The sequence below is a fragment of the Dama dama genome, chromosome 22 (assembly GCF_033118175.1).
Source record: "Dama dama isolate Ldn47 chromosome 22, ASM3311817v1, whole genome shotgun sequence".
NCBI classification, from domain to species: Eukaryota; Metazoa; Chordata; class Mammalia; order Artiodactyla; family Cervidae; genus Dama; species Dama dama.
The window spans coordinates 7,128,449-7,156,305 of record NC_083702.1 but is presented as its reverse complement, the minus strand read 5'-3'; the positions used below and the strand labels follow the sequence as shown (position 1 = coordinate 7,156,305).

The 27,857-nt window shown below is 46.5% G+C and overlaps 1 protein-coding gene across 3 annotated transcripts in view; it reads right to left on the bottom strand.

The window, feature by feature from the left end:
* Positions 1-27,857, bottom strand: part of TCF20 (transcription factor 20) — an 89,738-nt gene that overhangs the window by 22,135 nt on the left and 39,746 nt on the right. For all 3 annotated transcript variants that reach the window (XM_061124398.1, XM_061124399.1, XM_061124400.1), the window contains exon 2: positions 20,118-25,802. In XM_061124398.1, coding sequence (XP_060980381.1) covers positions 20,118-25,766 — 5,649 coding nt within the window. In that variant the 5' untranslated portion in view covers positions 25,767-25,802. The remainder of the gene's footprint in view (positions 1-20,117; positions 25,803-27,857) is intronic.

Here is a 27,857-nt window from a genome sequence, read left to right as displayed (position 1 = left end):
AGCACAGGGAACGATACTCAGTATTTTGTAACAATATGTAAGGGGGGAAAATTTAAGAATATATATATAGTGTATATATACACACACAATATATATAATTGAATCATTGTGCTGGACACCTGAAACTAACATGATATTGTAAATCAACTATACTTCAATAAAAAATAACAAAAATGGTTAGGATGGTAAATTTTATGTTGTCTATTTCACCACAAAACAACAAAAATCCAAATTCTCAAGTCCCATGTCAAGTATCCAGGCAATTCTGATGCTCCAATACAGTTTGAGAATCACTGGTCCAATTTCAACTCCCAAACTTTTTAGATGAGGGAAGACAAAGATGCTGTGACTGGCTGAGGTAGAATTTCAGGTTTCCTGGGTACCATTGAGTGCTTTTTCCACTATGTTTCTGCCCCTTGCAGACTAATGTAGACAGTGGACCGTAAGAGGTAGACCGGAACCCCCAGATGTCCAGCCTCATCCTCAGAAGCTCTGCCTCATGGCCATGGACCCTGCAGATGTGGTTCAGTCAAGGACCTCAGATGGGGAGTGTTTGCTGGATTATCCAGATGGCCCCAATCTAATCACGTGGGTCCATATAAGGAAAGAACCTCTCCCAGAAGAATCAGAATCACAGGCACCAGGGAGATGTGATGATGAGAGCAGGACCAGAGAGATGTAGCGCTGCTGGTTTTAACGGTGGTGGAAGGGGCCATGAGCCAAGATGCGGGCGGCCTTCAGAAATTGGAAAAGACGAGAAAAGTTCTTCTCTGGAGCCTCCAGAAAGGAGCACAGCTCTGCCAACACATTAACTTGAACCTAGTGAGACCGTGTGGGACTTGTCACCTACAGAGCTGTAAGATAACAAGTGTGTTTTCAGCCACTGAGGTTGTAGTAATACATTACAGCAGTGACGGAAAACCAGTGAGTGGGGATTTCCTGAGAAACTCACGGTAAGAGAAGTGACTGTTTATTTTCCTCTTACATTGCTCGATGTAACAAAATTTCACTCACTTTTTCTTAGGCAAATTCTGGCAACAGATCAGTGACACTGGAACTAGAAGGGGCCCTGGGTCTGTCTTCAATGACTTTTTTTTTTCCTGGTTCAAGAAACAGACTAGAAGCAAGATGACCTGCTGAGGATCACATAACTAGAAGTACCAGAACTTAGAACTAAAGATTCTCTTCTTCTGAACTCCAAGTTCAACCACTCTTTATACCACACGGTGCTGCCTTCTAGTTCCCTTCATTTACTCAACTACCTAGCATTTGAAAAGTACTTCCTACATGCCAGGTGCTGAAGATAGAATATAAAAAATTTCTCTAACAGCTTCTATGTCTGATCACCCTTTCTATCCTAAAATCAATATCCAAGCCAATACTGCTTCCAACTGGATTTTTATTCTTCACTTTTTACCTGAAGAAGTTAGGATACCACTCTCCCATAGTGCAAATACTGCAATAACAGTGTACAGCTAAATGTCCTTGTTTCTGATGCCACTGTTGTTACAAGTTTAATAATATCCATTCCTAGGAGAGTTAAGTCCATAAAGTACTGCTCCCCACACAGGGCAGACACACAGTGGGACTTTTCAGTCATCGTTGCTATTAATAAATCAAAGTACTTTTTCAAACAAGCAATGGTCCAATTATTTCAACAGTGAATCCTTCATTTATTTAGGGGGGGGGAATAAAGGTTATTTTTTAAGCAACTCTGCATTTTGTGATACTATAAATCTTGGGAAATAAACTATAAAATATATCCTTAGCTTTGGGACATGTTTAAACCAGAGAAAGTGGCCAAACACCCTCCCTAGCCCTTTTACCAGCCCTTGTCACTGCCCAGAGGCAGGGCTCATTGACTGGAGGTGGCAAACTGCAGGGGCAGAATCTCAGAGGGAGAATTTTACATGCCTCTTCATTCACAGAAACGCCTTTCCTGTGAGATGTAGCAGTGACCTGAATAATTGCTTTGTTTTAATGAGCATCTCTGAGCAGCCTCCGTGCACTGAAGCATTTGGGTCAGGGTATTATTAGTGCTGACGACAATCGGTTCTATTAGAGCTTCAAAGATCACATATGCTGCCACTACTGTGCCCAAGATGGCTTTTACCCAGCACTACACATACTTCTGCTCATGCTCCCGGCATTAACCTCTTCATATCTGCCCACCTCCCAGAAATTGCGAGACTCATTCTTGGATCCCCAGGGCCTGGCACACTGCAGGAACTGGGAATGCAGCCGGACGGAATGAACACGATGCCTGACACACCTGAGTGTGGAAAAGACTAACGAGGCTACTCTTCAACATGAACTAAAAAGCTGCTGCTGGTAGAGCTGGGAACATGTGGAACATGGTACATGTTAATTTCTGGCCCCCAGTGAAAGCTTCCTTCCCTCTTAATTCCGCCTTCTGTATTTAGGACAGAAGCCTCTGCCCCGAGCAGTCAACTCCAGCCACGTGCCAGTTGACACAGTCCACCTGCAAGGAGCTGCCCTCTGTGTTCTGGGTTCTTGCTTCTTCAGAATTAGATAATCTCTTTATGTTCCCTGAAAGCTCATAAGACCAGCTGGAAAGTTCTGCGGCTGCTCGCCATTCTCACAGACACGGAAGGACAGCGCGGCACCAGTTTCTGGAGGCTCACTCCACGGCCCAGAGTGCCATCAAAACCTCAGCCCCCTCCGAGGGGAGAGACACTGGGTCTTTCCATGTGCACTTACTCCATGCTACAAAGAGGTACATATTACAAAGTAGCATCTATGTCTCATAGCTGTTCCAGCAAAACCATTACATCTTGAAAAAATTATGACAATACTAGTTTAAATGCCATCATTCATGTCAGCAGCATGTACTGGCTAACAGCTAAATGTGTGCCTTAAGACAAGAGCTTCAGGTCCGTCTGACTTTTTGGAATAAACACAGATGGTCTAATGAAAATACTACCCACATGTGAAGCGGCACAGGGGCCAATGGGAAGAGAACCTGAGGTGTAAAAAGCCAAAAAAAGGTACCACCTCAATTTTATCATCTGCAAAATGGGGATAACAACACTGCTGACCCTTGAACAAGTCAGGTTGGAACTGCTGGTGATTATATGTGAATGGTTTCAACAATAAACACTACGGAACTACACAGTCCACGGCTGGTTGACTCTGCAGAAGTGAAGAAACCAAGGATGTGGAGAACTGACCATGAGCTATACACAGATTAACCCCCGTGCTTTTCAAGGGTCTACTTTGTCTTCCTTTCTCATAAAGTTGTTCAAAGTAACTGTGAGAGTGTTTTATAAACTAGAAAGAGTTTATATAATTGTTAGGGCTTATAAAAACATGTCGTCTATAATGTGTCATGCATTTACCAAGTAGATACTATTAAATGAAGACAAATTAAGTTTAAAAACTGCTTTTTGGAACTAATTTTTTCCTTTAGAATACTGCCTGAAACAAGCAGACCCTAGGTGGTCCTGAGTGTCTGCTGTCAGTCTTTCTGTAACTTGATTTGCTGCGCATGTGTTTCAATAGTATTTCACCTCTGAGGGTGTGTATCAATGGCTGTTGGCCAAATCTCTGAACATGGCATCTCTTAGCTATTATTAGCTATTCGTGGAGGGTTAGTTGCTAAGTCGTGTCCAACTCTGTGTGATCCCATGGACTGTAACCCACCAGGCTCCTCTGTCCATGGGATTTTCCAGGCAAGAATGCTGGCGTGGGTCGCCATGCCCTGCTCTAGGGGATCTTCTAGACCCAGGTATCGAACCCGGGTCTCCTGCATTGGCAGGCAGATTCTTTACCACCACCAGGAACTCCCACTATTAGCTATTATTTTCATTTCATTTCCCTTTCTACTTCTATCCTTGAACAACACAGATTCGTGGGAATTTTAATGTTTTGTGAAGCACTTCTGCATTGGGAGGGAGGGTGTAAATAAACAAGGAATAAGGCAATCAAGTACAAATTAAACACTAGCAGGAGGCCGAAAGCGTCGTAAGCTGGCACAACCAGAGTGAGGAAAAGGGCCCCTCAGGCTGGTCTGCCACCTCTGACAGAGTCACCTGCTACCCTCCTAGCGTGGTTCTCCTAGACGGTCCCCGCCCTTGTTATGCAACTCCCTTACTCACACTAGAATAATCTCATTTCCGCCACTGCTTCTGGATCCCTCACTATGAGGGGCTGAGGCCCAGCAGGCAGTCCTGCTCCTCTTCACGACACACCTGACCTAGCAGCGGCTCATCTCCCCCCGCCCCCAGGACAGAGTCCTCTGCTTCCCCTGGAAACCAGGAGAGAAAACACACATGCACAAACTAATCCGACTGTGATCCTTCAGACAGAAAAATCTGGACTGAAACTATTCATTTAGATTCCCATTCCTCTCCCATAAAAATCCAAGTTAAAATGAATGGTTCTGCTGCTGAAAATAATAGTTTCTGAAAAATATTAGTTTCTCTGAGAAAGCTTTTTAAACCACATTATAAACCTATAAAAAATGTGGCTGAGTGGGGGTTAGGGGTGGGGTGCCTGGCCTCAGAAGTGGAGCACAACACAGACAGTGTGACCAAAGTCCAAATCGAAGTGCTGCTGCTGAGGCGCGTCTCCCAGCTCCCAGCCCGGCCCCTAGTCCCTGAGTTCCCTTCCTGCCGTCTCTGTACTTGCAGATGGGTTTACACTGAAGTTATGATGCTTTGGATCACGGTACAAAGTGTGAGATTAAAGGACTGCTTTTCTGTCCTTTCTTATTTTTTTGCACTTCGTCTGCCGAACAGAAGAGGCCAGAATTTACCTTCAACCTTGAGCACATGAAAGATATTACAGTGCACATGCTTTTCTGTGACGGATTTGTTCATTTTATCATTCAGCAAGCAAATAATGAAAACATTAGGACGCAGCTGGGGAAGGATGTCTTTTCTCTAGAAGATTCTATCACATACATATCTTTTCTTGTGGTTGCTGTTTTACAATTCCAGATTCTCACCTGTTAGGTGTGTTAGAAGTAAGGCACATCTGTTGTACCTCCATCAGATGCAAAGGTTAGTAACCACTGGCTGACAGTAAAAACCCAGGCTGGTACTTCTTTACAGAATCATGAAATACAAGTTACTCTACTAAACACAAGTTACTCTACTAAAAATGAAGGATTCTGACTTCCTAATGAGCTGCTCTTGGGACTTTTAATTTGCCTTACTAACATGTCAATTCTGCATCTACAGCATAAAACTGCAAAGCCGAGAAACTGGAAACACGAGTTAGAAGAAAATTAGAAAGAACCCAATTAGTTCGGTCTTTATTGGCTCAAGTTTTCTCTATTCCTTATCTTTCCCTCTAATATTTCGATTGCTCTAAAGGTTGAAAGAGACTCTCAAGGTGCCTTTGATTATCAGTGGCCTTTGCTTTGATAGTCTTCTTAAATGGTATGAACTTCAGAAATAGAATAATTTTTCCTTTCTATTCATTCAATAGATTTTACCTGACTACGTGCCAGGCAAAGGGGCTGAACTGAAGATCAAAAGCCTGCTCTCGGGGGGACTTACAGAAGGGCTTGCAAGTAAGACTCCAAAACTGTGATGTGTCAAGATATAAATACTACTTTAGAGCTTAGAATTGGGGTCCCTGACTTAGTTAGGCAGGTCAGGAAAGCACTCAGATGTCAGGGCAGAAGGAACAAGCTGCCTTGTAGGAACAAGCACTTTTGCGTGTGGAGGGCTGACATAGTGGAGCAGGATTCTGAAGGGGTGGAGAGCTGATGAGCAGGAAGGTGGGATCAAAGATGGCCCATTGTTGAGTTAGGGGTGTCATGGCAGAGTCTGGGTATGCGGGGTGGGGGTGGAAATGCACTCAAAAGGCTGCATTTAGAGATTTGGAGATAAAACCAACAGGACTTGATGATAAGCAACAGCCATGGAGGTCTGAGACAGGAGTCTGAGATGTGTCTCGCAGGTCCTAGGTGTGTGTGTGTGGTGAAGTGGGGGGACCCTCACTGGACAGGCACAGTGGAAGGGGAGCCCTTCCAGCATCTGTGCAGCTGGATTCTGAGGAGGGAAGGACACAAGGGGCCCTTGAAAAAGTCCATTTAAGAAGAGAATGCTTTGGACTTTGGAGTGATGAGGAAAGGGTTTAATTCCAAATGACGTTTTCTGGGTAACTGAAGGTAAACCTAGAAACCTTTCTGGAACACATGGGTCTACATTATTTTGAATTAAACTGATTATTCTCTATTGCCCCATTGACGATTCTATTATTAGGGATAGTCTTGTAAGGTACAAGGTAGAGACTAGGCTTTTTTTTTTTTTTTAAATCAAAATGACTCCCAGATATAACTTAAAACTTGCTTTTAAAAATAAATCCCTGCTAGTAAGCTTTTTTCCTGATCATTTTCTTATTTATCCTAAAGTGGAAGGAAGGGAAAAAAAGCCCAGTTAAAGACATGCTCTGGTTTGCTGCCGATATCCCCTGGGTTTGCTTGCCTCACATTCAGTGGGCTCTCTCTCTCCACCCCTGCCTCAAACACAGGCAGCCTAGAGAGACAAGACACAAAAAGAGAAAAACAGAGAGACAGCGGCTGAGGGGAGGAGGATCCGAGTTCCTTCCTGGGACGAGCTGTCCAGGGAAGCCGTCTGGGGGCGGACCGGCAGGCAGCAAAAGGCTCTGCAGGAGAGGAGACCAGGGCCGGCCGGCTACCCTCCTCCTCCGCAAGACCAGCCTGGGGCCAGTTAATTAGTTTAAGCCTCAATTTTTTTTTTTTTTTTCCTTCAACAGTAAACTGGGAACAATACCCAGATGGGGCAAAGAGGAGGATGGAAAATCTTTCAGGAAAATTAACAAGAAAACAAACCCAAAGTCTCCCCAATCAACCCAGAACATGCCTGACAATGAAGGGAAAAAAAAAAAAAAAGAGTATCTGTTTAAATGACGTGGAGGGGATTCCTAAGACACTGTATAAAAACAGAAGGGAAAAAGAAGGCCCAGCAGCGTTCCCGGGACAGCCCCCGAACAGGAGAGCCCTGGGGCTGGCCTAGGCTGGGCACAGCAGCAGTGCAGACATCCAGGCGGAGGAAGCCTGCGAAACAACCACTACTAACGCCTACACCCAGCAATGCTGCCATTTTCACGGCCTGGTTTTGAACATTTATCTTTTTATTACAATAGCATTTTTAAAAAACCGGCCAGGCACATTCTTTTTCTTAACCACTTTTTTTTTTTTCACCGACAATGTTCTCTAAACATGTACTACTATTAGTACAGGTCCTAGTAATTATTTCTACCAAGGCGCCCACAAAGTTGAAAGTTTTAATTACCACACGTGGTATGAACTTCAAATGTGGCTGTGGTGGGCACAGATACTGGCTGTTCACTGTAGGTTTTAAATGTTCTATAATTTCCTGTCTAATTCTCTTCGGTTTATAGTCTCCAGGTTCAGCAATAACACATTTACAGAGGCAAAATCAAAGCAATACAAAGCAGGTTTCCCAAGAAAGTACATCCACTCACCATGATTTAAGTTAAAACCAGTTTTCATCACCCCCCCTTCTAGAATATTAAAGTATATAAAAGGCTAGGCTCAACCATTTTTCTCCTGCTCTTGAACTGTATATTGTTACATTAACATGTATTCTTCATAACTCCACTTAAGAGAAAATCAGTACTGGCCTCACTAATGAAGTTTCTGTGGTTTAACCAGACTTTGATATTTTCCTGAAACATAGTTTGCATTTTATCTACCCACAGGTACATATACTCCATTAAAATAATTCTAATCAGAGGCTTTCTTTGATATCTGGAGAAGAAAGCTGTAACTCTGCTGAGAACATTATATAGTTTGTCTAAGGGGAGTCTCCACATGGTAGGAAAAAAAGGGATGTGTGCCCTTTAAGAAGTTAGAAAGGAGGTTTGAGGCAGTAATTAGCATGTTTGCTCTGAACAGCAGCTGAGAACCTGAGAAAGGCCAGCCCAGCAGGAGGAGGAGCCCTTGGCAGCCCAGTGAGAAGAAAGATGGGCCTTTCCTCCAAGTGCACAGACAAACGCTTATACACAGAGTTTAAAAGAAGACTACATGCTAGCTTATTTTTTACCCCTTGCTCAAAGAATGGACTGGCTCGCAAGGAGAAATGACTGCTTTCTGAATCTAAAAAGGTATCTTGTAAAAGAAATTACCTGTTAACGAAAGTGCCTCCTGCTCCTTTCTAAGGCTCCTCCAACCCAGGAGTTGGGTCTATGCATCTAGAGAGGTGCTCGTGTTTAAAGGTTTTATCGTTTCAGCGGCATGAAAGATGGCTTCCTTTAACAACATCTCAAACCTGCCCAGCTTATCCTGGAACTTCTATCTCTGAAGATGTTCCAAACTCTCAGAGAGCCTTCCCCTTATTTCACTGCCTTTCCCCCTACCTGCATTTGTTTTATCCCTTCTCGACCAGATCTGCCTCTACCTCACCCATCCCCGACTCCCCAACGGAACAACAGAGTTCTTTCTGCAAGTCCAGATCTTGCCAGGCAAGGCCACCCTATTCCTGGAAGCAGCAAGTTCTTCAAGCGGAGGGCAGCTTGAACAGGCACAGAGGGCAGAAGCACTTGTACACAGGGACACAGTGCCAGCAGAAAGGAATTTTTAAAAACGGGGACCTCTTGGCATATTTAAGCATATTAAGCCAGTGTAACCATCCACAGGGTCACTGGTCCCCATATCCAAGATCCAGATCCCACCAACCCTCTGAGTGGGCTGCATGGGGCCACTTAATGAGACAGGGCCTATTCTTCCCAGAAACCTTGCACTGGAAGGGAAAACTTGGTCCAAACCTAGCATGGAAACTTTGGGACTGAGTTAGTCGACTAGCTTACAATCAAGCTTTAGTCAACTACCTAAACACTGAGTTTTCAGGGTTGATTCCAGTCTGTCGCCTGCCCTAGCATCGCCACCACCCAGAAAGACTGAACGTGCGGCAGCCAAATGTGATTCTTCCACCCAAGGAAGTCCAATAGCTATTGGCTCAATCCATCTTCATGGATGTGGACACTTTTCTTCTTCAAGAGCAGGAAGATCTCAGCAAGAGGCCACTGCTCACTTCAGCAGATGGAGGAAATGGGAACTTGGAAATTATATGACCAAGATCACAATTAGTTAAATTCAACAACTACCTTTGCCACCATCCATTTTGCCATTTTTTTTAATGTCAAGTGACTGTTGGAAATATTTTATCCCTACAATAATCTGACAAGGTAGCCCAGTTTCTACCTCCACTTCATAGGTTAAGAAATGAGGCTGGCGATGGCTCAGGAAACTCAAGCAGCGGCTCTGTATCAACCTAGAGGGGTGGGATGGGAGGGAGACGGGAGGGAGGCTCAGAGGGGAGGGGGTGTATGTATGCCTATGTCTGATTCCTGTTGAGGTTTGACAGAAAACAAAATTCTGTAAAGCAATTATCCTTCAATTAAAAAATAAATAAATTTTAAAAAATGAAATGGGGAAAAGACTAGAAAAATAGAATGTCAAAAAAAAAAAAAAAAAGAAGAAGAAAGAAAGAAATTAGGCTGGGATAGGCTAAAATGACTTATGTTCTGTTACAATTTTCCAAGAATTCAATCCTTATCAATATTTGGATGAAGGAAAAAATGAGATCTATAAAATTCTGTAACCACTAATGCTCCCCAATACAATCTCTTCCCGTGTTTTCAGAGGCATCAGTGGGGTCAACCTGAGAGCCTCTTCCACTCTCCGCTGGTCCCTGTTCCTGGGGCAGCCTGTGAAGTGATGTGATGAGCAGGGATGTGATGAAACGTGTTTCCACCATGTATACGGGTTTTCTTCCATGAGTGAGATTACACAGACAACAGAAAACGGGGCTTCACAATTCCCAAGTCAAAGTAAGGAGCTAAAGGCAGCAACTGGTATTCACTGCCTGTGTGTATGTGTGTCTCTCTGTGAGTGTCTGGATCATTTCCTGGGCTTCTGAGAGTTAACTGGGAAGGTTGTGAATGGAGAGTCTTCCAGAGCTGAGCAATAAGATCTTGTTGGCATGTTCACCTTTAAAAGGAACTCTCTTTTTTCCAAAGTGGGGGTGGGGTAGGTGGAATTCCCCTGCCAGAGAGGCAGCATCCTGGAGGGGAGGGGCTTTCACGAGGAAAAGGTCTGCAGCACCGCAGGGCCTCGCCTGCCAGGAGGCAGAAGCAGCAATTCACAAGGATGCCACCTACAACCACATGGTGGCTTTGCATATCGTTCCTCAGGGGCTGCCTTTTCAAGGCATTAATATATTTTGATTCCTTCCAGAGAGAACTCTATCAAGAAACAAGCAGAGAGAACCATCTGGCAATTATCCTATTGCTTACCTTAATCAGTTTAAAGCAATTTTTGAATGAAAAAACGAAGCCACTCTCAAGTAAACCAAGGACCTACATCTGACACCCATCTGAACCAAGATTTAAACTTCTTAGACTATTTTCCAAGTCTGGAACCACCTGGCATCTCCATGGAGCCAGCCACAGTGAATATGCCTGACAGTTGTTAAATGAACGTACATTTTTCTAAAACTCTTCCACTAGCTGCTTAGTGAAACAGATAAGAAATTAAATGCCTTCAAAGTTGATGTCACAGGAGAACAGGTAACCCTCCTACACTGTTGGAGGGAATGTAAACTGGTGCTGCCACTTTGGAGAACAGTATGCGGGTTCCTTAAAAGATTAAACTGAGCGACCATATGACTCAGCAATCCCATTCCTGGGCATATATTCAGAGAAAACCATAATTTGAAAAGATACACACCCCCCAATGTTTACAGCAGCACTATGTACAATAGCCAAGACATGGAAACAACGTGTCTATCAACAGAGGAATGGATAAAGAAGATGTGGTACACACACACACACACACACACACACACACACACACACTGGAATGTTACTCAGCCATAAAAAGAACAAAACAATGCCACACACACACACACACACACACACACACACACACACACACACTGGAATGTTACTCAGCCATAAAAAGAACAAAACAATGCCACACACACACACACACACACACACACACACACACTGGAATGTTACTCAGCCATAAAAAGAACAAAACAATGCCACACACACACACACTGGAATGTTACTCAGCCATAAAAAGAACAAAACAATGCCACACACACACACACACACACACACACACACACACACACACACACACTGGAATATTACTCAGCCATAAAAAGAACAAAACAATGCCACACACACACACACACACACACACACACACACACACACACACACACACACACACACACACTGGAATGTTACTCAGCCATAAAAAGAACAAAACAATGCCACACACACACACACACACACACACACACACACACACACACACACACACACACTGGAATGTTACTCAGCCATAAAAAGAACAAAACAATGCCATTTGCAGCAACATAGATGGACCCAGAGACTGTCATACTGACTGAAGTCAGTCAGAGAAAGACAAGTATCATATGGTATCGCTTATAAGTAGAATCTAAAAAAAGGGTACAAGTAAACTTCTCCACAAAACAGAAACAGAACTACACATGTAGCAAAGCAAACTTACGGTTACCTGGGGGTAAGCCAGGGAGATAAACCAGAGATTGGGTCTGACACAGACGCACTGCTATACATAAGACAGATAACTAACGAGGACCTACTGTGTACAGAGCAAATTCTGTTCAGTGTTCTGTGATGATCTGTATGGGAAAAGACTTTAAAAAAGAGTGGCTATATATATATATGAAACGGATTCCCTTGGCTGTACACCTGAAACTAACACGACATCGTAAATCAACTATACTCCAAAAGAAAAAAAAAAGAAAGAAAGGTTGACATCACTGCAGTCACTCCCATCAGAATGCACCAGCACCACGTCAGACCCCAAGTTCGTTATTTCGTTGGCCCTGGCTCAGGCATCTGCCTCTGTGGCAGTTCTTTAGTTCTGTTCTCACGAGGCACATTACTAGACAGCAGTGTGCTGCGGGTATGTTCAAATCTAGTATCTGTTGTAGGCATACACAGACTATACCTGGCTTCCTGGGACAGGGTCCCAAAGGGCTGAATTTTCTCTTCAGTTTGACTCCTACCCAATAAGCTTAATGACAGGAATACATCTTTACTAAAATGACATGGGAGGACACCTTCTAGGACTGACATCAGCCCACAGTACTTGTTTAGTCTGAAAACCACAACTCAAAAGCCTCTAGGAATAGTCTGGAACCCACCAAGGAGGCTACCTGATCTCCAGTGAAGTTAATTTCACCCCAACAGTCCTCTGTCATCTTCCTATTTATAGATGAGAAAACCGTCTAAGAGCCCTCCTGATGCCTCACTCAGGTGGTGCTCCTGGAGAAAGGGCTTTCACACATCTGACATTTCCAGGTAACCGAAGTTATTCAGACTGGGAAAAAGATGCACAGGAAAATGGCAACACCCCAACGAGAGACTTTAAAGTTCTAAATTAATGATCATCAGGCATAAAGCTCTAAAGCAGGAAAGAGCCATACCACCCATACATGAAATAAAATTAAAAAGAATAAAAAAATTTTTAAATATCCACTGTCATGAGACTGTAGTAAAACATACACTCACACGGATGATCATAGTTTGGTACAATCCTCTTCAGTTAAACCACAAGATAATACCTATCAAAACCATAAAATGGTCACTTTCTGATTCAGTAGTGGACATCTTAAAAATTTCCCCTAAATAAAACTCCATGAATAAAAATGTGTACTCATCTGTTTGCATAACAGAGCAGCCTGGCATGCTGCAGCCCATGGGGTCACAAAGAGACAGACACGACTGAGCGAGTGAACAACACAGATAGTAAACTAACTGGAAACCTCAATGTCCAACAGCCTAAGAACACTTGTAGAAATTACAGCGCATTAAAACAAAACACATTAACATTGTTATTATTTACCTTTATGTAGATAAGTAACACCTTTATAAAGGGTATTTCATATTTGCACAACTTGGGAGTAAGGCTGGGAACTCCGACCCCGAGGACCCTGCCAGTCGCCTCCTCCAGACCCCGAGGCCAGCCTGCCCAGCTCTCTCTTCAGCTGCCCTCCTCCAGGTCTCCTATGAGTGCAGCTGCCTCAGGCCCTCAAAAGACAAGTGTCCGCCCAGGGGCACAGCCTCGGAGCCCAGCGGCCCGTCTGGTAAAGTGCATGCACCCTGTCTAGTCTCGGTTCAACACACAGAAGGCTTTAGCTACATTCCGGAACTCTGAGAATATGGGTGCCTCTGTGCACCACAGAGCCTTTTCAGACCCACCTAGCAGCCAGCCCTTCCTCACTGTAATTATATGCAATTCGGTATTCCACTCTGTTGTCCATAATGTCAACATCTTGGAAAAAAATTATTCAAAAACCAAAACCAGCAAATTTCCCCTTCTGCCCCACCCCACCCCTCCACAATCATATTTTAGGCAATGATTACAATGATAAGCTTAATTTCTTTCTCTGACGCCTTTTCAGGGTTCGCTACATAAGATTTTTTAAAAATGACACAGATCTCATGATTTCCTATTTCCCCTCCACTTTCTTGCAACTTAGATTTAAAAGTTTTCTAGCTTTCATGTTAACTCCAAAAGCTAAATACAAATCAGCAAACCTTATTAAAGAGGCTGAGAGTGCTGACTCACGTGGACTGCTTTCGTACCAGCATCTTCGGTCAGTTACGCATCAGCCACAAAACGAAACGCTGCCCTTCTCTCTCTCAATCTCTCTCTGCGGTTGCTGTCCTACTCACACTCACATGCCCACTGACCTCACTTTCTTTTACCTGCCAGGTCTAGTCAGTTTCTAGATGCTATGAACTTTAAATTCTAAAATGTTGTTAGCATATGCCCACTCTTCTAATTCCTTCACTACCCTTTCTTCAGCCCTTACCATCTCCTGTATAAATTGAAGCCGCAGCCTCTCATCTGGTCAGCTTGCTTATCTCTCCCCACATCCTTCCTGAATCTCCTTCATACAACACACACCTGATCATATGACACACGCTTACAAACTGTCAGAGGTTTTGCACTGCCCATAAATTAAAGGCTACGACAGAGCCCTCCGCCATCCATATACATGACACATACTAACTATTTTTGGTGGGAGACGGAGTGTGGCTGTCCGGAATCATTCCATGAAATCTTATTTTGCATCTCCGTTTATAGGGCTGACCCGTCAAAAATGCTTATTTAAAGAACTTTATTACTCTTTACTGTGGCCTTAGGTAATCACTATCAAAATTTACCAACTCACAAGAATATTAATGCTTTTACTTAGTGTGCAGGCAGATTTTATTCTCTGCCTTCTGCTCCTCTCCTTTGAGGAGTCTAACTCCTGAGGGTGTTCATGTGGGCTAAAGCTATTTCATGAGACAGTAATTAATACTGCACCTTACATACCAGAATCCCTGCTCCCCTCAAACTAAAGCCTCCCACAAGAGTAATAAAAATGAGGAACTGTTTGTTTTATGTGCAGGGCAACTTTGCTATCCAGGAGGATATGTTCTGGACACTCCTGGGACGAACCACTAATTGTGCTAGGATGAAATGATACAAACCACCACTTACTGAGTGAGTTTACAACGGGAATGCATCTTTGCCAAAACAGCACGTGAAAATGCCACTCGAGGGCAGACGCCAGCCCACAGCACATGCCGAGCCCCTCTCTAGGCACTTTCCAAAGAGCACCTTGTTTCACACTCAGCACAGACTGACTTACGCAGGTGCCATCTGCTTCCACAGTTCACAGATGAGGAAAGTGAAGTACAGAGGTCAGTGGCTTGAGCAAGTGACCAGCTAGGAAATTCCCCAGAAGCAACGTGACTCCAGGTCTGACCTAGCCCCCTCCACACATCTGTGAGGGACAGAAGTCCCCACCTCACCCTAATGTCAGACTCTTGGCTTTCTAACAAGGACTCGGATACGTGCTGAACTGAAATGAACACTTAACTTTTATGTGCTATTTGATCCCATAAGCTCTTTAACATTAGCAATACCTAGTTTAACCTCTCAGGGATGAATTATTCGGCCTAATATACAGTGACCTGTCAATATTCTTATTTATGGTCCTTCAGCATGCTCAAAGAATAGTTTGAGCCTTATAAGTTTTATTTAAAAATCAGGGGTAAAGCTTCTCTCATCATCCCTCCACCCTTAAAAGAAATAAAGAAACAGACCGTAGGAAAACTCTTCCAATGTGTAAGGTAATATAAACAATAAGAGTAAAAACTTCCAAGTTTCACAGGAGATTCCCTAGAATTCAGAAAAGCCAAATTCTAAAAGAAAATTAACCCTTTCTCTGGAGGTTTGGTCTCAAGGCCAGCATGTAGGAATAGAAAAAGAGATATCTATCACACGGATAAAATGTTAAGAAAAATAGGAAATAAGATAATTACACAACTTTCTGCTGCATGATAACATGGCAACAGAGAGATGAACAACCCTTGGTGCCTTAATGTTACTGCGGACAGGCTGTGCCAGCTATGGTGACTGGGGGCTGGGGAGGGAGGGAGTGTGAGGAAGACAGAAGAGGAGAAGGAGGACAGCGAATAATGCAGGAATGAGGGAGAAGGAGGAGAACGCAGCGGGCAGAGCAGGGGCAACGGGCGGGCAGAGTCACTAGCGGAAGGCGGGGACTGGAGCTGAGGGCAGAGACCAGGAGTCAGAAGAAGGTTCAGGGGGACCTGGGCTGACGGCTGCACCCTTGCAAGGCTGCTAGCTTAAGAAGCACACAGATGGGGTTCAGGGAGAATATGTCTTTATTTTACAGGTAACGGGGGAAACTAACCAACCCATTTTTGACATTTTAACACGCAATCACACGTTCAAGATAATCAACGCATTAGTACTTTTACACTTGGCAAATTATGTTTTTTGTCACAGTTTAAAGTAAATTAAGGTGGATGCTAGCCTGTTAGATATAAGAGGGCAAATTATTATTGCCCATTATTTAAACTTACAGACATTCAGAAACGTAAAGAGAGTGAAAGCCGTTTGTACAGGAGTGTTCTAGCTTTCAGCTGTTTTCAGGTTAGTGTAACTTGGGCTTACAGGGAGAGGAAATAGTATGTTTTGAAGACTTTTTATTATTTTGCTAAAATATCACACTTGTCAAAACACCTGATACATACCCAGGCCAAAATGGATCTTTAATCAAATATACGTGGCCTTATCTCGGGATGATAGGACTGAGAACACACTTACTGAGCAGACCAAGGCTGAAGGCATCTGCTAAAACCTGAGATAAAACTAGACTCAAAATGACCTTGACAAACTGAAACAGCATCTATCAAATTAAATAAAAGAAGTCAAGTTAGTGTCATTTAAATTTGTTCTCAAGTACATTACGGAGAATAAAAGCTAGACAAATAAAACTGAAAAGGATCTCGCAGTCATAGTGGAACATCAGTTCCAAGAGCCAAGAAGCATAACTTTTAAAAACATTTAAAAAAGCAACATATCACTGGGGGCAAGACTTCCTAAGCATCTGTCACTAAAGCCAAGCCATCCTGTATTCTGAGGGTAATGGACTGGTGTCTTCTCTCTTCCTATCTCATTGGGAGGCTTGTGAGAATAAAACAGATGTGCAGTGTATTGAAAAACTAAATTCAATATCCCAAGCTAGCATTCTGTTCTAAAAGAGGGATGTAAAATATAGAATGGGATCAAGGGAAGAGAAACGTAATATTCTTAAAGGGCACTGGTAGAGTGAGTGAGTACAATACAAGAAGATAAAGCGGCAGTATGAGATTTATTTAAGAGATTGGTCATGAAAGTAATATAACATTCTATGACAGTTACATCTCAATTTTAAAAAACAAAAGTAGGTCAGCTGTTATGAAACCTGTTACTAAAGGAGACAGTGGAACCTGCAGTCCTGATGGCGCCACCATGGAACCTCAAGGTCTAAGTTCGGGTCTCTACTGTAAAGACAAGTGTAGGGACCAAAAAAACCTGTTTTCGTGCCTATTACCTTTAAGTGAAACATTCCAACTGAGACAATTAAGGCTGCAATTAATATTTTAAAATTTAAAAACTACTTTCAATGTTCTCTATCTAATGTGCTTCATGTTATTTAAACCATATGAGGGATGGGTTAAAGAAAGAGACTGCTTTCTTACATTCAGCGTATTTGTTTCAACTATAATGTTCTGGATTTTATTTTGGGATCAAAGCTGACAAGGAGACGACTAAACTGTTACTTTTGGAAGACAGGACTCCTGACTAGGAATTCCTTACTCCTGAAGATGGAGGGGGTTGTGATTCAGGGTGGTCGCATCACTATAGGGTATTCGCTACCGTCTATGAACTAGGCTTAAATTGAGACAGAGGATCTAGTGATCTGCTGAGAAGGATTGAGCCTGCTGATTTAGGATTCAGGCTATCAACTGGAAAGGGACACATACCAAAAACTAACAACAAACCAGCCCACCAAATACTGTAAGCTTCAGAGGAAAGCTGGCAAGCAGGCCATCAACTGGACAGGAACACACACCAAAAACTAACAACAAACCAGCCCACCAACTACTGTAACCTTCAGAAGAAAGCAGGCCATCAACTGGACAAGATGATGATTAATAGATCACTGAGCTCCCAGAAGCAACTGAAGAATTTTGTACTGACTTGGCCAAAAAGTTTGTTACAAGAAAACCCATAAGAACGTTCTGGCAACCCAACACTTTAGGGTCTTAAATTTTATGTCCCTTTAGGACTTTCACAAATGCCACTGTGGGGGAGTTCCCTGGTGTCATAGTGGTTAGGATTCTTGGCTTTCACTGCCATGACCCAGGTTCAACCCCTGGTCAGTGAACTGAGATCCTGTAAGCCAAGCAGTGTGACCAGAAAAAAAAAATGCTGCGTGTCTAAGAAGCAAATCTACTTCAAACTTGGGGTCTGGGAGTGACACTGATGGTAGAGAGGGGAAAGGGGGAGGAAAAACTCCTGTGAGGAAGTAAGGGGATAGGGAAAAGGTCTAAGAGGGAAAGGTGAGCTCCCTGTGAGGCAGAGTTAGAATGTTCTCATTTAATATGTATGTAGACTTCACACTAACTACATCCTTGACTGTATGAGTACTTCCTTTTTCTCAGACACTGATAAACTCTGGGGATAATGCAGTGATGAAACAGCTTTGTGGGGAAGACGTAGTGGGAAGGGAGAGGACGGTATAAAGTGTCCAAGAATACTATGATCCTGGCTGATAAAACACTTATTAAGTATGACTGGAAGTCATCAGTACATGTGTCAAGTATGTTTTAAATGTAAATCAACACAAAAATCTCTCATCTGACTATACATCACAGACTAAACAAACATGTACACATCTGTTTCCTTTCCATAAAAAAAAAAAAAGGAATAAACTTATCAAAGGAATAGACAAATTAATGAGGACATGAAGAAAGGGCAGGGAAACAAACAACGCACAGGAGATGCCCAAATTCTAAAAACCAGAAACAGAACAGGCAGAACAAGTGCTTCAGCTGATGCAAAGCAAGCAGAAAACGCGTGCAGGAGAGGAGTTGCTGAAAGCCAGTCACTGCGTGGCCTGGAGTCTGGGAACTGCAACACTCAGAAAGTGGGGGTGTAAGACAAGGCTGGAAACCAGAACATTCGCTCCAAGTTTTTATGAGGAGCTAGGTCCCTTACTTACCCCCATTTAACCAGGTAACTGTCCCCTCAGAGAAACAGTCAGAGAAGAAAAAAGTTGTTGAAAATATCAGAAATGAAGATAAATAAATAAAATGTTGATCAGATGAAGCTGAAGAAAGCATGGAGAAATCAGAACAAAAGGAGCTAGAACACAGAACAGGAAAGAAACGACAAAGCCAGTAGGTGAAGCCAGGAGATACGATTCCTAATTAATAAGAATTCCAGCAAAAGGGGACAACAGAGAAAAGAGGAAATTATCCAAGAAATAACACCTGACAATCTTCCCGATCGAATAGCTATGAATTACAGATGGCAAGATCTCACAGCAGCCACCCAGTACATGGAAAGGCCAACAAAGGCCTATGGTTTGAGATTTCAGAACTCTAGGGAAATGAGAAGATCCTCAGACTTTCAGAGGACAAAGACTCAATGCAAAATTAAGGCTGAAAATCAGAGCAGTTCCAGTCAACTGTAACACCTCCTTCTCTAGGAACTAGAGAACAGGTCAGGAACCACGACTCCAAGACAGTGAGAAACAACTAGATTCTATACCCAAGCAACCTTCTGTTAAACAAGAAGATGGAAAAAAGACATCCCGATTCACACGATCTCAACATACTGCCTCCCGGGCATCCCTTTTCTCCTGAAAATGCTAAAGGATGATGCACACCATCAAATGACGGCCCAGACCAAGTAAGGGCACAACATGGGTAAGAAAACAGCATTCAACAGAGGGAAGAAGATGACGACGACGATGAAGAATGCCCCAGAAAAACAGACACAAAATAGACCTGAAGAACAAAACCCCCTGGGAAAGTGTGAGTCGGAAATGTGTGGTCCAAGAAAATAAAAAGCAAATAAAAACATGAATTAGTAATTCTAGTGAAGTAAAAAGTTTTAAAAGAAAGAAGTTATAACCATAGTATTAATTTCATCAGTATTACAGAGACAGATGTTGAAAAATGAAAAAAAAAAAAGATCCATAGATAACCCAAACAGCAGTAAAAGCTTAATTTGTTCAGAAACAGAGGGAACTGGCAGAGGACAGGTTTGAGAAGGGATGAAACACTGATGTTTGTTTTAATGAGTCAGAGGAGACTAATATGACCCTGTAACCTGTGAACACAAATTACTGATAAAACTAAAAGCTAAACAAATCTCTAAATTACTTCATTTTCTGTCCCTCATTTAGGCCTAAGGGCTTTATTATTATTGATGTACTGTATTAAGTTATAGGTATACAACACAGTGATTCACAATTTTTAAAGGTTATACTCCATTCAGAGTCATTACAAAGCACTAGCTATATTCCCTGTGTTGTCCATTAGTCTTGGGGCTTTACTGTGGAGGAATTACCCTGCGATCTGTAAGAATAAAAAGTATGGCTGAAACAAATGAAGGTGGAAGAAAAAGAGCCCAAAGGAAGTAACCGAGAGCCACGGTGGCGGGGATTTCTGGTACTCACCATCTCTCTGGCTATTTCCAGCGCTTCCTGCAGGCCATAGAGCCGGCCACAGACCAGGTAGATTCCATTGGCCCAGAGAATACAACCCTCGTGGACCCAAAATTCATTGCTGTCGAGAGGTAGTTCAGGGATTTGTAACTCCAACTCGGGGCCACCTTCTGAAGTGGTGGGCACGGAGGGCTTTGAGTCCGAAACAGTCTTTTCGCTGCTGCCCTCGGTGGTGGCTTTTTTACAAGGGAGCCCCCTGGACAGGGACCGGGGGCCTCCGGCACAGTCTTCCGAGCGGTGTCGCCGCTTAAACCTGGGGTGCGCGGCCAGGCTCCTCTGCTCCTTCTGCTGCTGCTCCTCCTCCTCCTCAGTGTCCGTCTTGGAGCCGTTCGAAGCACTTTTGTGCCGGACCTTCACCTTGCTCTGCGTTTCCGCGGCCCTCTTGGGAGGTGGATTCTTGGGGAGAGTGGCTGCATAATCTTGGGGGTAAAAGGGTCCAAAGAGGTCGCCCATGTTCCGGTAACTGGCCCACTTGCCGCACAGACAGCAAACCAGGTGCCCCATCACTGAAGACTCTGTCACCACGGGGCCCTGCAGCACGAAGGACGAGGCTGGGAGAACCTTGCTCTCGGTGCTGCTGGGCGGAGGCGTCAGGGACCGCTGGCCCTTCCGCCCCCTCACCAATTTGGTCTGCTCCTCCTCCTCTGCGTTGATGATTGTACACACGGCTCCAAGTTCACACTTATTTACTACGTGGATATAAGGGAAAAAAGACTTGTTCTTGGCATCGGTTTTATCCAGGGGCTGGGTGGCGTACTTCAGCTTGATCTCCGGTTCTTGGGGTTCTACAATGGGAACGGCCTGTTTGGTTTTCCGCTTCCTGGGCTGCGCCCCAGTCTTCCTTCGCTCCCTCCGCTGCCTCTGCTTTTTTGGCTTTGGCTCTCCATCGGCAGAACCTTCTGGTATCTGAGGGGGCTGAGGGGGCGGCGGCGGGGGCTGCTGCTGTTTCTTCTGCTTATTCACGCTACCAATGGGTCTTCCTTTCTTCTTTCCTGAGGGGAAGTAACCCTTTGGGGGGAAGCCTTCCTGTTTGGGGGAAATCGTCACAGCATCGCTCTCTTTCTCTTCAGCCTTGGGGTTTGCCTCGGGAGCCAACGTGCCCACTGGAGGTACATTCTTTGAGTCAGGAAAGATCAAAGGTGCTGTCCCGCCAAGGGACCCGTCTGGTCTCCCCTGGTTACCCCCAGGCTTCTGTGAGGTTGCAGATGCCATGGCACCAGGGGGCTCCTTCCCAGCAGCGACCGTGTCGGGGTGCGTCTCCGTCTTCACCTTGTCATCCCCACCACCGCGCCACTCCTCCAAAGACCGGGCCAGAGGCTTCTCTCCGCTCAGCTCCTGGTTTGCGGGACAGGTCAGCTCAGCTATCACCTCGCCTTTTCTCTTCTCCAGCTCAGCGTCCGGAACAGCACCGCTCCCACCTTCTGGGGGGCCGCTTTTCAAAGACAGGATGTCGTCAAGAGTAACCGTGTCTCCCCCGGTCTCTGCACTGTTCGAGGACGCACTCCTCCTAATGTTTGGGGATGTGATCTTCTGGACGATAGCTTCCAGTTTCAACCCCCGGCCTTTCCTTGGGGGCAGGATTTTGGTCTTAGCAGGCCCTGTAAGGGTAACCGCTGGGCAGTTTCTACTATCTGGACTCGGAAGGTCCTTGGAGGACTCCCTCTTAGGGATGGACTTGATCTCCTGACTGTGAGAAAGATGGGCATAGGAATTGTAGGCTTTATCAGTGCCTTCTTTTGACGGGTGAAGGAGGCGCCCTTTATCTTCAGTGTTGCTGTTCTTCACATCCTGTGACTGTCTCTTACTGGGAATGGGAGAGATAAAAGAACGGACACGCCTCCTCATGATTAAGGGGTTTTGAGAAGAATGATCCTCTTGACCTGGAAGTCTCAGCATAACATTACTCGGTTTGGATGACTGCGTAGACTCCGAGAGCCCGTGTCCGTCCGTCTCGTGGGGTGGTCCGTACCTTTTCTGATTGGACATTCCTGGAGGGCCGCTGCTTTTGGCCGGAGAAGTCTGCCGAGAGAGATCCCAACAAGATTCTTGCTGTAACTTCTGGGAGCCGTGCTTCAGTTCAATGCCTTTGTTAGAAAGACCATCACTAGACATGAGGCAGCGCCCGCCGTCCTGACCGCTGGGGTCATGGTACGTCCCCATCGGTGGGCCATACATCATGCCATCTTTGTCATTCTTCAGGGGGCTCCGGACTCGGTCGAGAAACTGCTGCTGCCGTGGACTCTTGCGGGGTCCCTCCTGCCTATGCTGAGCCGCAGCAATCACTCCCTGAGCAGAACTGCCGCCCCAGTCCTTGTATTCCTCTTGCTGCTGTTGGTACATCTGTCTCTTGTAATGGAGCTGGGAATTCAAACCTGCACTGGGGTCCCCATAAGCATGAGCACGCGTGTTTGTGTGATAAGCAGAGGCCAGGCTTTCCGAATTGGGAGAAAAGGGAGCGTGCAAAGAACTCCTGTTGGCCCTCTCGGAGAAGGTCATGTGTGGGCTCATGTGATGAGGGTCTCCCCCTGGGCCTCTGCTCCTCCCAGGGGACATCTTCAACTTCTCTGAAAAGTCATGATACTGAGAAGGGGACCGACCCCTCATGCCCTCCCGACCGCCAACTCTGCCGGGGACTCGCCGCATCGACGTGGGTCTGCTGTCCTGTGGGCCGTAGTCTGAGATGGAATCGTGGGCCGCCACTCCAGGGCTGGCGTTGCCTCGGTAGGACTCGTGCTTGATGCTAGCAGGGTGGCAGTGCTCTCCCGATTTCTTGTTGTTGAAACTAGCTTGGGACTTGGACTGTTCAAAGTCTTCCTCTTTTATCTGCCCACTCTGGGATTTCAGCTTTGTTTCCATGGACACCAGCCCACCTGGAAGAATGACCGACTGACTTAAACTGGGATTGAGACGCTCATTCCTCCCGAGTCTGGTGTCGGCGCCCATGTGTCCCAGCGAGTGAGCCCCCGGGTCTCTGACAATCTGTCTTAGTGGAGAAATGTCACAGATGACTGATCTTCTCTCAGAGAGGGAACCCCCGGGCTCATGGGCTGATGATGGAGGCTCTATTTCAAACTTTCTGGGAATTGGGTAGTCGGCCAAATTGATCTGTTTCATCTCAGGAGCCGTGCCACTTGACTTCCTTTCCCAGGGGCCCCAGTGGGGGTTTTCTAACAGGGACCCAATGCTTTTGTTCAAAAGGCCCCTGCTAGCTAACTCATTGGTCTGACTCACTAAGACATTAGGCCTTGTGCCTCCTTCGAGGCTGCCAGCCATGGCCTGGTGCTCCTGAGAACTCCGGGAGTACCTCCTGTCGGGGTGGTGGTGGTAACCCTGAAGCACCTCCTGCAGGAGGCTGGGGAACTTCTCATTTCTGCCCTTTCGCTCCCCGTGGCTGGTGAAGTCCCCCTTATCTTGTCCTGTAGGATACTGGGCAAAGCCGCTGATGTTTCTCGGCACAGCTGACCCCAAACTGTCTTTGTAACTATAGCGCAGGCTTCCAGGAGATTTGCTGGGCTCAGTCCTGCCTGTGAAACCAGAGCCCCCTGCGGGGTGCCCACTCTGGCCGTTCCCTTCCCCGTTGTGGTTGGAGTTACTGTCTCCACTCTTGCCTCCTTTACTGCCTCCCCCCGGAGGCTCTGGCTGGGGAAGGGGCGCGTGGCTGGTCTCCTTTGCTGCCCCGGTGCTGGGCGGCCTCTGCGCGGCTGCAGGGTCCTCCTCCTGGGAGCCTTTGTCCTGCCCACCAGGCTTCTCCACCCGGCCTGTCATGGCTTCCCGGGAGACGATCACCCCGACTGTCTTCTCATTGACTTTCAGGTTGCCCTCAGATGACAGGGGCGTGTCCTTGGCACCCGGTGAGGCGGTCTCTTCTCGGGCTGCGGGACTGGCGCTGAGTCGGGGGGCTTCGTTCTGAGCTCCCTGTGCTGGTGAGGAGCCTGCCTTTTCCGAGGCCCCGCCCTTGTAGGTGGTGTCCGAGCTTGTGCTCTGGCCGCTCAGCTGCCTCACCCTCTCGCCTTGATCCTCAGAACTGCTGGAGCAGCCTCCATCCAGCGACTCTGCCAACGGGGACTTCAGCTGTTCCTCAGCCTGTGAGGAGCCTTCTGAGTTTGGGCAGCTGTCTGTTTTCTTGGATGACGAGGAGGGCCTCTTGGAGGTCTTCTTCTGAGGGGTCAGGGCATCGGAAAGCAGCATGTGCTGAACCGTGTTAGGAAGGTTGGCCACCTGCGTGCTCAGGGCACTCAAACTACTCAGGCCGGGATCGGTCAGCCGCTTTTCGGGCACCCCTTCCAGCCCGAACCCTTTGAAGCCTGCAGCGTGAGAGTTGGGACTGGGCATCATCGACGGGGTTGGGCTGAGCTGAGGCATTAACTGCAGGATTCTGTTTCTGGAGCCCATTGGCACATTGCCTTGCCCACATGGGAGGTTCTCCCCGCTCTGCGTGAGAGGAGACGGGGTAGAACTACAGCTTGGAGACTGAACCACGGAGGCAGCTGGGGAAGGGTTAGAAATGGGGCTGAAGTTCTGGTGAAACTGCATGGGGGACCTCACGGGAACCTCGGGCTGGCTGTACTGCCCGACCTGGCTTTGCAGGGGCAGCTTGGTGGCGGCGTTGGAATACTGCATCACGTGCTGAGGGGGGTGCTGCTGCTGCTGCTGCTGCTGCTGGCCCTGCTGGGTCCCTGGGGGAATCTTGGCTTGTTCGAAATTCTTCATAGACTGAGGCTGATAGCTGTAATTGGACTGTGTTCCGTAAGCCTGTGCACCGGAGCCCACGTTATGCCCTTCGTACTGCGACCCGGCGTTCACGCTGTAACTGCCGTCATAGCTCTGCCCAGACTGGCTGAAACGCTGCGGTGACGGGAAGGAGGCGGCGGCGGCGGCGGTGGCAGAAGACTGGTAGTGCTGGCCGAACTGCCCCACCCTCAGCTGGTAGCCGGCGGCGGAGGCCGGCAGCGTGGAGGGCCGCTGCATGGGCTGCAGGTGGGGGGCGCCGGTCGCCGGCTGGCTGGCGGCCTGCGGCAGGGGCTGGTGCGACTGGTAGAGCTGCTGGCGCAGCTGCTGCGCTTGCTGCTGCTGCTGCTGCTGCTGGCTGGAAGGCTGCTGCTGGTACTGAGCGCTCCCCGGGGAGAAGGGCCCCGCGTAATCCTGCGAGTAATGAGACACACCGCCCAGGGCAGAGTGCTGTGCTTGAAACTGGCCCACGTGACCCTCACTGCCGTACTGATTGCCAAAGCTGCTCCCCTGGGGGGGTCCGTAGCTCTGCACCGGCCCGGAAGGCCTTCGCGGAGGAGGCTGCGGGGTGCCTGTGGCCACGGGGTCCTTGTTGCCGGCCATGTAGTAGAAGTCTCCAGCCTCCTTCCTGAAGCCCTGGTAGCCCTGATGGCCGGAGGTCTCGCTGGCCATCGCGGCCGCCGCCGCCGCCGCCGCCCGTCGCCCACCGCCGCTGCCGCTGCTGCTGCCGCCGCCTCCACCAGCACCCCCAAAACTCTGGAACATCTGGGCCTGGCGGGGGCTGAACTCCTCTATCCGGGATGAGCCGTGCACCTCCTGGGGGTAGCTCTGCTGGTTCCCGTGGTAACTGCTTTGCTCCCGGAAGGACTGCATACTGCTCAGCAGCGCAGCAGCAGGCCAGCAGCCCTCCTGGAAACAGAAGGAGAAAAGAGAAGCATGAGACACACATCTCCCCAGGACAAACAAAGCCAAGTTTAGAGACAGAGGGGACACGGAAATTCAGATGCCCAGGTAAAGTTAATTACATCTCCTTTATTTCTTATCTGGGCTTCCCTGGTGGCTCAGCTGGTAAAGAATCTGTCTGCAATGCAGGAGACCTGGGTTCAATCCCTGGGTTGGGAAGATCCCCTGGAGAAGGGAAAGGCTATCCACTCCAGTACTCTGGCCTGGAGAATTCCATGGACCATGTAGTTCATGGGGTTGCAAAGAGTCGGACACAGCTGAGTGACTTTCACTTTCCTATTTCTTATCCTGTCTGTTTCTAAAGACGCAAATACACAGAGAAATGGCCATAAGTGTGAGGCCAAACTCTATGGTAGTAGGAAAAGAAAACACTCTGGGTAAATACAAACTACAGTACACTTCACTAAAGACCTCTCTTAAACAAAGGAGCCCCCCCCCCCCCATTCAACTGGGTTAAAATATGGGGCTATATTATTATTGTCAATAAAATATCCAGCTATTTTAAAATAAGTCTTCCAGTTGTGGTCGGGGAGGGGTGAGAAAAAAACACATTCATTTAGTTTGTTCCATATATTATTAGACTGATCACGGAACATCATGTGAGAGCCTCACATAATGATGAAGCAGTCACTCCCCTGGCCTATCCCCTCCCTGACCTAAAACAGAAGTCAGCTCCGTATATCCTAATGCATATTCTTGCAGGTTTACTTTAACTACCAACAACCTGTGATGCTGGGTGATCCCAGGACACTCAACTCTTTATCACTGCATGGGTGCCTTACTGCTTCAGCCAGACATAAAATCTTAGGGGGTGAACCTCTTCTTGACACGTAAGTATGTCCAAGACCCCCCCACTGCCATCATGCCCCATCCTCAATTCCCATGCAAATGGACTAGGCAGCATAAGCCAAAGTAGCAGTGATTATTCTTCCAGATTTTTTCCAGAGGTGTGCAAGAAGATTTAGCATCTCTGACTCTCCATGTAGTTTTTGACTTGCCAATATAGTATTCACAAAGTTACTACTGTCCATTTCTATGAAAGAGGGAATTCAGTCACACAGGAGGACAGCAAAAGATACAGAGGAAAATTAGAATTCACCGAGCTTAGGACCTAGACTCTTTACAAAGTCATCTGATTCGGTCAACACAGCATTACCTTACTCAACGTAATTCTCATGTAATGTAATATTCCTCTTACACAATTAATCAAGAGCTGATTTTATTTTGCCTTTCACCTGGGCCTGTCTCCTTCTCAGAGTCAGAGATGAAGAAGAAAGGCCAAACTGCTCCAACGGATTTTAAAATCAATTATTCAAAACAGAAATTACAAAACACACATGGGTAGGTTAAGACAAAGTTTTCCTACAAAGTTTTCCCACCTCTTAAATTCCCTCTCAGGGGAGCTGAAAAAGGAGTTGCAGCAGGAAAGGCCGTGGTCCTTTTTAAAGGTTAAGTAGATTCCTCATGTCCAAGCCCTGCAGTAGCTCCCTATCTCATCCCAAGTGAAGCAGGCCTGGTAGGGCCACCCCCACCGCATAACCTCTCTGACCTCCTCCTCTGCCTCTCTCTGCTCTAGTTCTGTTGTCGTCTCCTTGCTTCTGGGACAGGCTACCAGCCTTTCCACACGGAAACTTATTAGCTCTTCCTCCAGGCACTGGCTGGCCCCTTTACTTCCTCCCCAGTCTCTGGACAAACGTTACCTAACCAGTTTGGCCTTCCCCTGGCCAGCCTATTAAAAACAGCTACCTTCACATGCTCACCTGGGCCTTCCTGATCCCCCTGCTATGTCTCCTCCCCAGTATTTATTCCCAACAAGCACAGATACACACAGCCCCCCCCAGCCCAGCAGAATGCAAACTTCCAAGTGCAGAGAGTCGGTGCCTTGCTGTAATCCTCCCGTCATGAAAACAGTAAGGAGCACATGGCAGGCATTCTGTACACCGGTACACGGACAGGAGGTAAGCCTTAGAGAACTGGGCTACGACGTCCATACTCGAGGCG